This window comes from Sarcophilus harrisii, chromosome 4, assembly GCF_902635505.1.
Source record: "Sarcophilus harrisii chromosome 4, mSarHar1.11, whole genome shotgun sequence".
NCBI classification, from domain to species: domain Eukaryota; kingdom Metazoa; phylum Chordata; class Mammalia; order Dasyuromorphia; family Dasyuridae; genus Sarcophilus; species Sarcophilus harrisii.
The window spans coordinates 439,916,630-439,930,147 of record NC_045429.1 but is presented as its reverse complement, the minus strand read 5'-3'; the positions used below and the strand labels follow the sequence as shown (position 1 = coordinate 439,930,147).

General features: G+C 48.9%; 1 protein-coding gene across 4 annotated transcripts in view; it reads right to left on the bottom strand.

Annotated features, from left to right (window-relative positions):
- The window catches only part of RAP1GAP2 (RAP1 GTPase activating protein 2), a 246,064-nt gene that overhangs the window by 98,316 nt on the left and 134,230 nt on the right, over positions 1–13,518 (bottom strand). For all 4 annotated transcript variants that reach the window (XR_004234078.1, XM_031967819.1, XM_031967822.1 and 1 more), the window contains one exon: positions 7,313–7,397. Coding sequence is in view for 3 of the 4 variants with exons in the window: in XM_031967819.1 (XP_031823679.1) it covers positions 7,313–7,397 (85 nt within the window). In the remaining variant the exon portion in view is untranslated. The remainder of the gene's footprint in view (positions 1–7,312; positions 7,398–13,518) is intronic.

Here is a 13,518-nt window from a genome sequence, read left to right as displayed (position 1 = left end):
CTCCCAGCCTGCTCTCCAGGTGAGGAGGACACTTCTAGTCTCAGGCGGAGCCCTAGCAACTTGCATGGGGTGAGCGCCCCAGATGCGGCGGGCCCAGAGACAGATTGGCCAGAGCAAACAGAGCTGCAATCAAGCACAGGCTGGACCTTGACAAAGTGGCTGTAATTTGGGGCAGCAAATATTTGTCTTGACGTCCAAAGGCCCCTCCAGAGCTTGTTTGAAGAAGGAAAAAAACAAGCACCACAATTTGTTCCATCTCCTGGCTGACAACAGTCGGTTCCTTCAGCCTCCCACAGATGGGCCCCTTTCCTCCTCACTACCAAATCATTTCGGTCCCCAGCTTGACCACCATCTCCCTCACCTACTGCTGGCTAGCCTGAGGCCATAGAGAGAAAGGAAGACTGCTGGAAAAAAGAGGGAAGGTAGAAGGAAGAAGGGAGAGGGGGTTTGGATACCAAGGAAGAAATGGGAAGGAAGGGAGGAAAGAAGGAAGGTGGGTTTCTGAAAGAGAAAGAGGAAGGAGGGAATGAAGGATTTGAAAAGGAAGAAGGGAAGGAGGAAAGAGGGAAAAGAAGAATGGAGACAGGATTTGGGTACTGAGGAAAAATGTAAAGGAAGTAAAAAAAAAAGGAAGGAAAGCTTCTGAAAGAAAGAGAAAGAAGGAAATGAAAAGGAGGGAGGAAAGAAAAAGGAGAGAAAGAACAGAGACAAGAAGGAAGGGCAGAAAGAAGGAAGCAAGGAAGGAAGAAGGAAAGAAGGAAAAAAGGAAGGAAGGAAAGAAGGAAGAAAAGGAAAGAAAGAAGGAAGGAAGAAAAACAGGCTTCAGAAAGAAAGAGAGGAAGGAGGGAATGAAGAAAATGGAGGGAGGAAAGAAAAGGAGGAGGGAAAGAGGGAGCCCAGACTTAATGATATGCCAGGTCAATCATAACAATTTCAAGGAACTTTGTCCAGTTAGACTGGACCTTAGGGATCAGAGTCACAAAATCGGACATCCCAAGGTGGGAAGGACACCAAAAACCACTGAGTCCAAGCCCGCATCTTACAGGGGTACTGAGAGAGGGGAGCTGGCCACCCAGCCCCAGCCCTGCATGACCTCAAACTCTGGGTCCTCGGATCTTTTCTCTGAGACCTGTGCCTGTCCCAGAAGCCTTCCCTGACTGAAGCTCTACAATACTTGAGACTGTCACCGAATGCACGACTCTTTATTCCCACCCAGACTTTAAGCCCCTGAAGGTTTCAGGCCATCTGTGCCATCCATACTCCTCATTCATACTCAGCTAAGCCACTAGTAACTGGTGCTCACAATAAAAGCAAAAGCCAACGTTAATATAATGCTTCATGCTTACAAAGCCCCACATACACCATCACAACTGTCCTGTGGGGTTTCTGGGATGCCATCATTACCCTCATTTTAGAGACGAGGAAACCGAGGCTAAAAAAGGTCCTGTTTGTGACCTCCCCGATGTCACACAGCTCCTTAAGTATCCTCCCTCACACCCAGGCCACAGGTAGACCCTGAACTCTCACTGGATTCCTATTCTTTGTTTTTTAACAATTATTTTGAAACACTCTTTTAAATTTTTTTTAGTTTTCAATATTCCTTTTTTATTATCAATCGCATTTTATTTTCCCAAATCCACGTAAAGACAGTTTTTACCGTTCATTTCTAGAGTTTTGTGTTCTAAAATTTTCCCTTCCCTTTCTTCCCTCTTCCCTCCCCAAGACATCTGATAGATGTGCAGTCCTTTTGTCGCTCCACATTTACTTTTATAAGATTTTGATTCCTTTTTCTCCCTTCCACTGTCCCTTTCCCCTTCCCCCAGACAGGAAGCAATCTGATATGTTATACACATACAGTCCTATCAAGCAGCTTTCCACCTTAGTAAAAGAAGTCTGATTCTTCTTCTAACCGCCGAATGGCCGGGTCCCAGACCCTGGGCCTCCATGGCCAATGACTGACTCCCAGCTGTCCATTTCGGGGAGGGGGCGGGAACGGCTCAGGGCTGTCCCGCCAGAACTAAGGGATGGAGCACGTGTCCTCCCGAGGATGTAGCCATAACAAAGATAACAGAGATCACGCTCTCCCAAGCCAGGACCATGCAAGCCGGGCTGCACTGCCCAGGGCTGCTTCCTCCTGTGGGAGCCCAGGGAAGAGGAGAGGGGAGAAAAGCAGACTCTGGCTGTGGGGCGATGGGGCGAGAGCCGTGGGTGCGCGCACACACTGCCTGATTTGTCTCATCCTTGTGCTCTGGACACAGGATATCATTCTGTTTGTCCAGTTCCAGATAATGTTCTCCTGCTAGGTCACTGGCTTAAGGACCACACACAGGCAGGCTCTTCGGATATCGCTGGGGACGTATCCCAGGGGCTCAGTGGGTGTACTGGGCCTGGAATCAGGAAGACCCATCTCCCTGACTTCACATCTGCTCTCAAACACTTCTTCCCTCCTGAGCCAGTCGGGGTTAAGTGACTTGCCCAGGGTCACACAACCAGGAAGTGTTATGTGTCTGAGTCAAATTTGAACTCAGGTCGTCCTGACCTCAGGACTGGGGTATCTCTCAAACACTTATTAACTGTGTGCCCCTGGTCAAGCCAGCTTTTTGACTCAGTTTCCTCAACTGTAAAAACTGGAGAAGAAAATGGCAAACTGCTCCAACCCCAAATGGGTTCATGACTGAAGGAACTGAACAACAACAAAAGGTGGCAAACCTAAAGCAGAGCAGGGCTCTGTTCCCCATCTGCTCTGACTAATCCCTGGGAGGAAACTCAGGGTCAAATCCCAGCTCTGCTACTTACTACCTGAATGGCCTTGACCCTCAATTTCCCAATATGCAAAATGAGGGGCGTGGGCTAGATCGATGCTTTTTAAAGACCCTATGGGGTCATATAAAGCTGAATGATGGAATTGTGAAACTCTGGTCTATCATCAGTAAAAGTTGGATTTCCATTCCTTTATTCTATACCCGGAACTACATAAAGCAGGTTATCCTCCCTAACGCTCTGAGAAAGGAAAGAAGAATGGAGACAGGATTTGGGCGCTGAGGAAGAAATATAAAGGAAGTAAAAAAGGAAGGAAAGAAAGGGAGGGTTCCATGTCATTCACGGCTCCTCTAGCTCGGTCTGACTTAAAACCAGTGTGGAGGGTCTCAGTTTTGGGCAGGCAGGAGGAGAAGGCCCTTAAGTGATCTTTTGCTTCCAGGGCTGAGCTCCTGGGAGAGCAGCCTGTCCCAGACAGCATCGGGAGGACACATCGGCCCAGTGCAGGTGGGCAAGGCTGGGCTCCTGGCTGGGCCGCCAACTCACCGGATGACCCTGAGCCCTCTGTTTCCTCTCCTGTCAAATGAGAGGCTTGACCCAGATGGCTTCGAAGGTCTCTCCCAGTCACGAAGCTGGAAGGGACTGGAACCTCTGGGCCTCCAATACCAAATGAAGGGGCAAGGTTTTCTGACTTGGAGGTCTCTGCCAGCCTGAATCTGGGCTCCAAGAGATAGGGGAAATGTGTCTAGTTCGCTTTCTATGTGGGTGAGCTCTCACTCCAAACTAAGAGGGACCCGGCTCCTCCAAGGCAGCACAAGCCCATGGTTCACAGCCTATGACCCAAGTGATCCGGCCACTCTCTTCTGGATCCGTTCTCCCCTGGTCCCAGGCAGTCGTATTCTCAAGTGTCCCTCGGATCATCCAGGCTGGGCCTGGTGCCCGTTCTCAGCTACAAAGGCAGCTGGCTCTACTAGAAGGGATGCTGGGTACAGAGTCAGGGAGACCCGGGAAGTAGGTCTGACTGCCATTCATTCACCACATGGTCTCAGTTTCCTCATCTCTAAAATGGAAACAACAATATTTCCACTACCTGACTCATAAGGGGTTCTAAAGATCAAAAGAGAGAATGAACACAAAGTGCTTCATAAGCTGTTAATCACTGAATAAATGCCAGGCAACACAAATGGTGGGAAAATTGCTCCATTAGAATAGGCTTTGGTACGTTTCTGTCTTTGTCTCCCTAGCACAGAGCACGGTGACTAGTACATGGGAGGTGCTTAATAAATGCCTGTGAATGAATGAATGAATGATATGATATGGAGTTAAGAGATCTAAATTAAGTCACAGTTTGGCCACTTTCTAGCTTAATGACTTTAAGTAGATCCCCGGATTTCTCTGATTTTCAGTTTCTAATCATATAAAATGGGAATAATAACACTTTCCTTCCTTATCTCCTCGGGTAGATACAGTAGATTTAGAGTGGGAAAAGAACTCAGTCACAATCTAATCTAATCCCTTTCATTTTCAATTTAATGATTGAGGATTTAACTAGATGGTCCCAAAAATCCTTTTCTGCTCTAGATCTGTGAGGAGGCTATAATAAGAGGTCAAGTGACTTATCCACAGTCACATGATTAGGAAAGGGAAGAGTCAGAATTTGAATCCAGGAGCTTTGACTCCAAATCCAGGGTTCTTTGCTCTGTAATCTGGAAACCTTAAATGCAAATATGAGTCACCAATAACGATGCTCTTAGCTTTATTCCATCTTGAATGTTGGGAACTGTGACCAATATCTTCCTGTTTCATGCCTAAGGCTAAATGGCACCTCTCACTCTCCAAGACACTGGTGCTCAACACCATGCCTTCCAGCGGGAAAACTCCCTCCATTACACAGACGGGCCCCTGTTCTTTAAGAGTTTTAGTCAGTTGTCTGAGGCTCTGAGAGGTTAATTCATATGCCCAGAGTTACCCAACCCTGGTATCAAAAGCGGGACTTGGATCCCCTCTCCCCAACTCCAAGATCAGCTATGCTGGTCTCCTGCTTGCCCACCCTGTGCAGAAGAGGATCAGCCGAATGGAACAATCTCTGGTCATTTTGTGGGAGCCTCCCCAGCCCCTGCCACCCTGGGCACCTCCCCCAAGCCCTGAGAATTTGTACTACACCCTTGAGGGGACGCCATGCTAACGTCAGTAGCCATCCGCGGCTGCCCCTTGGCTTCCCTCATCTCCGGGTCCTCAGGCCACTGGGCCATTCGAGGAGCAGCCTGGGAATCTCCCTTGACCCCAGACATATGACTGAGCTCATCTCCCGGTGACGGGTCATTAATCTCCCCACTCTTGCCAACGGCACACGCCAGCTTTCTCAGCAGTGAGGGCTGGGACTCTGGGCACAGGCAAACAAACTCTGGAACCCAGAGGAGGCGGACGCAGCGAGGAGGAAGCACAGGAATCAATGCAGCCATTGTAATCACGATTTCCTCCCTTCTGCTCTTACAAAGTCCATCTCCGGCTTCATTTAACCTTCTCTGCCCTGTAAAGGGAGCCCAGGGCTGTGGCCCCCCCCACTGGCACTGCCAAATGTTCCCCACCACCTGAGGAGCAAGGTGGGGAAACAGGCTCAGAGAGAGGAAGGGATCTGTCCAAAGTTGCACAGGAGTTAGTGGACCCAGGTCTTCTGTTTCCAGGTCTGGTGCCCGCACTGATCGGGTGCTAAATGATCTCCCCAAAGGTGGCTCAGTGGACGGTGCATGGGATAACAGCTGGCAAATTCATATCCCAGCTCTACCATTTGCAATGTAATGGACCTTGTCAAGTCGCTGAGATTCCTGGACTCAGTTTCCTCATCTGTAAAATGAGGGGGTTCTGGAGTCCCTTGAGATCTATGAAGCTAAATGCAGCCCTCCTTCATCCTGCTGCTTTTTCTTTGTGAATCATTTCCTAGTTCAACTGTATGTAACTTGCTTTGTGTACATTGGCTTGTTGTTTCCCCCATCAGATTGTAAGCTCCTGGAGGGAAGGAACTATCTTTTACCTCTTTTTGTCTCCCTTGAATTGAGCTTAATAAATGGGTTATTGAATTTGTAAGGTCAATTGAATGGTCTTATAAAGTACTTAGCTTTAATGGGGCTCAGTTTCTTTATCTGTGAAATGGAGAGATTGGACTAGCTTGGGCTGTGATTGTATGATTGATATCAGGGTTTTGTGGCCCTCTATTTCCCCTGGGAGCCCTTAAGGCTGCTGAGGACAGAGACTAGTGATATCACGCCCACTTTGCAAATTAAGCAGCTAGGATCCCTGGTTTAATGGATAAATACTGAAGCTGAGATTTTAAATCTCAGTCTGCCACACACTAGCCATGTGAGTCCCAAGTCCCTTGACTTCTATTTGCCTCAGCTGTAAAATGGGGACAATAATAGCCTTTACCTTGCTAGGCTGTTGGGAGAATCATATTTGTAAAGCACTTAGTGCAGTGGTTGGCACATAGTAGGATTTCAAAAACGCTAATTTCCTTCCCCCCTTCCTCAGCAGGATGACAAACACATAGTAAGCCTACACTTAATAAATACTTATTGGCTGTTGATTGACTAATTGACTCCCCAGTGAAACTTGACAGAAAGAAACAAAGTGTCTCACCCTCCTCAAAATAAAACCTCCTAATCAGGGGATGCTCTCAGGGACTGGGGAGTTTCGGACCCCAAGATGGAGGAGGATCCCAGAGCAAACAGGGGCAACAGTGGCCTGGCTCCTGTACATTCAGTTCAGACCTCTGGTTTATGAGAGGAAGAGGCTTGTCCCTCTGAGACTATGGGCTGGCACCTCTAGGGCACCAGATGAAACATCCTGGAGAGGAGAGAAGTCTGGCTTTGGGGGCTCCGAGGAAAGAGAAAAGGGAGGGAGCTCAGGGCCACATTGTGGAGGAACGGTCAGTAGAAGCAGCTGGGACTCTGGGGAGGTCATTTAGCCTCAGTTTCCCCATCGGTATAATGTACATATATACACACATATATAATGGATACTGAAGATAATACCTGCCAGCTATTACTACTTCCCAGAAGGGCTGTGAAGATCAAATATAAACTCTGCAAACCTCAGAGCGCTGCACAAATGCCAGCTATTCTTTTTATTGTGATCATCTCAGGAGGCCTGAATCGGCCTGCCCTCCCCCCTCCCTGAGCGCTCCAAGCGGACCTATAGATTCTAGGGGACATGGGACCCAAGAGAGCCTCCCTTGAGTCTAGGGCCGCCATCAGAGACGAGGAGCCCAGCTCTCGGCACAGCCTCCCCTTTCTTGCCCCAACTCCCAGCTCCCAGAAAGTTCCCTGCTAATTATCAGGGCTCGCGCTTTCTCCGCTGCAGCACCCACATGTTCCCCAGCGACCAGACACGCCTGGTTACACAATTCAGCTCCTTCTTCAGGAGGCCAGACTTCATTGGTCTGGGCCCGGAGAGCCCAGATGTGCCCCCGCCAATGTCTCACCCACAGGGACGAGAGGCCCGGAAGGGCAGCTCGGGGGCTGCAGGAGCAGATGTTCCCCTTCTGCTCCCAGTCTCTTACCTTCATGGTGGGGGGAGCCGTGAGGGGAGGGGACAGGGGCCGGTCCGGGACGGTCCCATCTGTGGTGCTGGCCAGCTCCTGTTTCCTGAAAAGGCAGAACACACAGGGAGTCAGTGGCGGCTTGTGCAAAAGTCTCCCTCCCCTCCTTGGGTTGGGCTGGACAGAACGGCCCCCTCATTTAGGGGCCGAGAAAAGGGGTATGAGTGGAACCTGGGGAGAGGTGCTGGGTGTCAGGGAATGGGGCACTGGGCGGCCAGGGGGCCCGGCCCCGAGGGGAGCCAGTGCCTACCGGCCTGGGAGGTTGCAGATTAAATTCATCTCAGGTGATCCCCTGGCAGGACCAGGGAAGAGAGTGTAGATAAATAGAGTTTTGTTTCCATGGCAACACAATTGCGACAACTTTCCTCCCTCCTCCCCGCCCCCAATAACAAACACACATCCACACTGCCCCCTTCCCATCTGGTGCTTTCTAGTGACCAGAGTATTTGTTCACGAGCCTCTCTCCCTGGATGCAGACAGGAGGTGTGGAGGGTGGGCCTAGTAGATCCTAAAGGAACCCTCAGGTAGAGACTCTGGGTTCTACCACGAAAACCAGGGGAGGGGGGGAGGGAGAGATCCCCTGGGAGAGCCTGGAGCTGGCACCTGCCTACAAAGGATCCTGCAGAACACCAGAACATCTCTGCTCTCCCTTCCCAGGGGAAAAGTTACAGGCTCACAGAACAAGGGCTCAAAGGGCCCTCAAGTCCGACTCTCCCATCTTACAGACATAGAAACTGAGGCCCAAGGAAGTCTTAAGGCAGGATTTGAATCTGGTTCTTCTGACTATAAAACACTCCCGATGAGCAATGTTGCAAACGTGGTCTCTTGCTGTGTTTTGCATAGGGCAGAAACGTCACAAAAGATGATCCACTAACTTGGAGTCACACAATCTAAGTTAGAATCCTGACTGTGACTTTGCGCAAGTCATGGATCCCTCCAGACCTCCCTGGAAACGCGAGCCCAGAGTCAGAGGCTTGTATCTGAGGGCCTTTTCTTCATCTTGTCTCCCCCATATTAGGGCCTGAGGTTGCCGAGAGCTGGGCCTGGTTTCTGGCCAAAACTTAGCACCGACCCCTAATTATGTTGGCGTGCTGAATACTAGAAAGCTTAAAAACAAATTGGAAAAACTTCGGAAATCTGACCAAGGCCAAGAGGGCCGAAGACAGAACGCATCCCTCACTTCTCGGCAGGAGGGGGTCTGTGTCTTGGGACCAGACCAACGTGGGAACCTTTCCCTCGACCCGGCATATGTTATGAAATTCTCATTTAAAAAAAAAATTTGTTCAGTTAGGGTGGGGACATAAGAGGGAGGGGGAGATAATAAATGATTTTAAATAGATACATTTTTACCCAAATAGATGCTTGTGGAGGAACTGGCCCTCAGGTTCTATCCAGTTTCAGATCTAAGAGCCTGTGGGAGGATGGGCTCACGGGCATAGCAGTGGTGGAAGATTGATATGGGATGGGGGGGGGTTGCCAGTCAGACACTCCGTGATATATGTGAAACCCCGACGCCCTCACAAGAAGAAGCGATGCTCTTAGCCCCTTAGCTCTTTCCTAACTAGAAAGCTGACCAGAGACAAGTAATCTCCACACATCCTTCTTCCCACACACTGCAGACCCCTTGCCTGATCCCCTTCCCAAGTGGCAGTATCGCCCAAATTGATCCTTGCCTAGCCTCAGTCTCCAGATGACTGCAAATGGGGTTCTGGGGACTCTGATCCTATCTGCCCCTTTCCGGAGTCCTGAGCTCTGAATGAAACCAAGAATTGACCTGTTCCGCTAAGGAAGAAGATACTCCCTGAGAAACGGGGGCTGCTCCCCCGGAGCTCTGCCTGGGCCAGGCCCTTCTCTGTCCCCACAAAATGAGAGAGGTTACCCTCCCCCTGCACTCCTAAGTAGCCAGAAATGCCCTCAGTCTAAACATCTGGCTTGCCAGGGAGTTCTCTTAAATCATTAAAGCTAAGCAAGCCCAGTAGTTCCTCTTTCTGCCCAGCTTCCTCTTCTCTTTTCTTCTTCCCTCACCCTCACAAGACATCCAGGGCTTTACTGGTCAGATTGCTTTCTTAAAGACCCTCGTGCTTAACTACAAACTCTGGCTCTCCCTGACGGACCAACTAGGGTCCCGAGCTCCCCTCGGTCACTGCTTGGACCGTGATCAACTTGGAGTGAACGCAAATAACGATAGTTTCTGTTTTGACCAGAAACCCCGAGGATCTTCCCTTCCTACACAGACTTTTTTTTTTTTTTTTTTTGATGAGGTAAAAGAGGTCATTCTCTGACTCATTTCTTTTACCCTTAATTTCTGAATGGGTGTTGCCCAGTCAGACTGAGGTCTGTTAAAATGGCCAAGGTCTCCCCCTGCATCCAGAACCATCTCCGGTCATCCCCATCCAGATCTGGCCACTGGGCTCAGTGGTTCTAGTTCTGGGCAGACTGTGCCCAGCCTCCCTCACTTAAACCAACTCGCCTGCACATCATAGCATCCCTCCCTGACGCCATGTCCTCTTTGAGAATGAAGGACAAACATCCAAGCCACCTCACTGCAGATTCAGGTTGGTCTAGAGCCATAATCTACTTGACCCTCGGGCCTCTGCAGACCCCCAGTAATGGAGAAGCTCTACCCTCCCCAGGATGCTACCTCCCCCAGCTCCACTAACTGAGACATCCATCACTCCAACTCCCCTTCCCCACAACTGGTCTGTCCAAGGGGAACGGCAGCTCTTTAAAGACTCAAACACAGCTCTTGGTTCTCTTTCTTTGCTTTCTCTTTTCCAGTCTCTCCAGCCAGCCCTCACAAGGCACAATTTCCTTCCATCTGCTAGTATATACCCTCCTGCTGTTGTTGTTCAGTCGTGGATGACTCTTCAGGACCCATTTGGGCTTTTGGGGGGGCAAAGTCTGGCCATTCCGTTCTCCAGCTCATTTGACAGATAAGGCAACTGAGGTATAAATAGTGTCATGTGACTTGCCCAAGATCGCACAGCTAGGAAATATCTGAGGTTAGATTCGAACTCCCAACGATGAGCTTTCCTGATTCCTATCCACTCCATCTCCTGGCTGCTCAAGTGTTGAAGAAAGTGAGATTCCAAATAGCACAGACTCTTCCTCTGGTCTGGAATGAACTCACTCCTCACTCTTAAACTCTCTCACCTCTTAACCTCAGTCCCTAACTGTATATATATCTATGGAGAGAAAGGGGGGGGGAATGAGAGAGACAGACAGAGAGACAGACAGAGAGAGACAGACAGAGAGAGAGACAGAGAGAGAGAGAGACAGACAGAGACAGAGACAGAGAATATCATTTTGAACTGTGCTAAGAAAGGCATAAATTCAAGGAATAAGAAAATGATAGTGTTACAGTCAGAGAGTAGACAGAGGTTTTCAATTCTGGCCACCTGGCTTTAGGAGGGAAGCTGGGGAAGGACCAGAGGGGGCAATCAGAAAGTGGAAGCATCTTGAGTACAGCCATGGGCTGAAGGAATTGGGGTGTTTAGTCTAGAGAGCAATAGGCTCACAAAGGATTTGGGGGCCAACTTTAAATACTTAAAGTTCCCTCTCACAGAAGAGGAGTTAAGACTTTTTCTGCTTCTCTCTCAAAGGCAGAATCAGGTCCGAGGAGTTAAATTTACAAAGAGGCAAAGGTGAGCTTGATGTGGAGAAAGACTTCCTAATAATTGTTGAGTCATTTCAGTTGTGTCTACTCTTCAAAGCCTCGTTTGGGGTTTTCTTGACAAAATTCTTCAGTGTCTTTGCCAAGAAAAGCCCGAATGGAATCACGAAAAGTTGATATGACTGAAAGCGAAAAATACTGGCGTGGTTTGCCATTTCCTTCTCTGGTTTATTTGACAGATAAGGAAATTGAGGCAAGCAGGGTGAAGTGACTTAGCCAGATTTTAATTCAGGAAGAGGACTCCAACCCCTCCAATGCACCTTGATGCCTACTGCTGCACAAAAGTGGAATGGACCAAAGTTTTTGGATATGGTCAGTGTGGGGAATTTGTTTTTGCTTAATATTAATATTTCTTATGAGTTTTGTTATTTTTCTTTTTAAAATTATGATGGCAGATGGAAGAGAAAGAATTAAAAATGAATGAATGAAAAATAAAAATAAAAGCAAACATGGCTGCCTTAGGAGGTGGTAGGTTCTTTCTCCTGGGATGTATCCCAGCAGGGCCTGGATGGGCGTTGGTCAGGTAGGTAGTTAAAATTTCTCTTCAGATATGGGTTCGACAAGAGGGCCCTTAGCATGGTAAAACCCTGTGGTCCTCCCTTGTAACAATCCTAGGAGGCAGGTGCTACGACTATTCCCATTTTATAGAGAACAAAATAAGTTTGAGAGAATTGACTCAGTGTCACACATGGAGTTACAGTCAGTTAGGATCTGAACTCAAGCTTTCCTCACACTAAATTTGCACTTAATTTATTTTATATATGATACTCTACCCCCACCCTGGGGGCCAAATACAACAGGGGCCTCGGATTTTCCTCTGTGGTCGGTAAGGAGGGGCTTTTGGGTCTCCCAACCTGCTCTAGAGGGAACATGAAACAGGAATTAGTCGTACAAAAGCTAATCATATCCACACTGAGCAGAAAATTAGCATTACCTCCCCAGGGCCTCCTCCTCCCAGCAGTGACCTTTGTCTCTTCCCTTCAGTTCTCAATGGGGCCGCTCAGCCCTGGCAGAGGGACTCAGCAACCCAGACCAGCAAGAAAGTTTCTTCCCATCCATCCCATTAGATTGTGAACATCTTGTGGGAATGGACTTTTGTATCCTTAGTGCTCAGTCTTTGAGTCAGTTGTCACTGAATGGGTGTTGCCTCAATCAAACTGAGATCTGTTAAAGATCTTAGCTTAAAAGGACCCCTGCATCCAGGGCCATCTCCACTGCCCTGACCACTCACTCTGGGAGGGAAAGGGAGGCCAGTGACCTTGCCCAGCCCTCCCTCCCTTCAATCCAATTCACTTGCAGGTCATGACATCAACTCCTAATATCATGGTCCTCTTCTTCTTTTTTTTTTTTTTTAATTAAAGTTTTTTTATTTTCTAAGTCACAAGGGAAGATTCTTTTCAGGGAGAGGGGACTATTGGGAAATTATACCAAGGCATCAGGAAAACTTAAAAAAAAAAAAGAAGAAGAAGAAGAAGAAGGGGGACAGAACCTGCAGATCAAAGCCCAGAGAGGCAGGAAGACAAAGCCGCCATCTTCCCCTAAACCCCTAGAGATGTCTCTCGGACAGGATTTTACAAAACAGAAAAAGTGTTCCCAGAACACAACCCTCAGAAGAGTTGACTCTCTTAAGCAGCCTGCCAGCCACTGATGGGCGGCTGTGTTAGAATCCCAGCAGGCCCCTCTCCCTGGGACCCAGGAAGGCCTGTTTGGGTTCAAGGTGATGAGCTCACCCTCTCCCTGACACTTCTCAGGCATCTCAAGCCCAAGTGGATCCTAGTTCCCTCTGCCCGCACAGGGCATCAAGTCCCATGTGTCTTTAATGCTGCCTGTGCTTTCTTTACCTCCTCCCAGACAGCAAGCTCTTGGTTGCCATGGCAGCCCCCCAGCTGCCAAGATAATGGGCACCAGACTGGCAGCTAGGGAGGAACCAGGTGGGGAGGAAAACTGAGGGGAACTGGATCCAGGCAAAGGGACCACCAGCCCCGGCCTTGACACCTGGGCTTTTCTGCCCGCCCCAGCCCTTTCCTGAGTTCACCAGCTGTAGGAGCCTGAAAGGTCAGTTCAAACTTTGCCACTTACTTCCTATGGGCAAACCAGATACTGACTGGACTTTGTTTTCTTCATCTGGGAAAAAATGGGCAGGGGACTGGAATCAGTGATACCCAAGGCTCCTCCCAGTTCTAAAGCGAAGATCCTATGCTGATAACTAGAGCCTCTGGGTGGCTCAGGGCCAGAGTGCCAGGCCTGGAGTCAGGAGGCCTCATCTCCTTGAGCTTAGATCTCAGACACGCGCTAGCGGGGGGATCCTGAACAAGTTATTCAATCCAGTTTGCCTCAGTTTCTCCATCTGTCAAATGGGCTGGAGAAGGAAAGGCAAATCACGCCAGTGTCTCTGCCAAGAAAACACCAAATGGAATCATGAAGAGTTGGATGTGACTTTAAAAAAAAAAAAGAATGAATAACAACTAATAAATCCCTTCTAGCCCAGAATGTT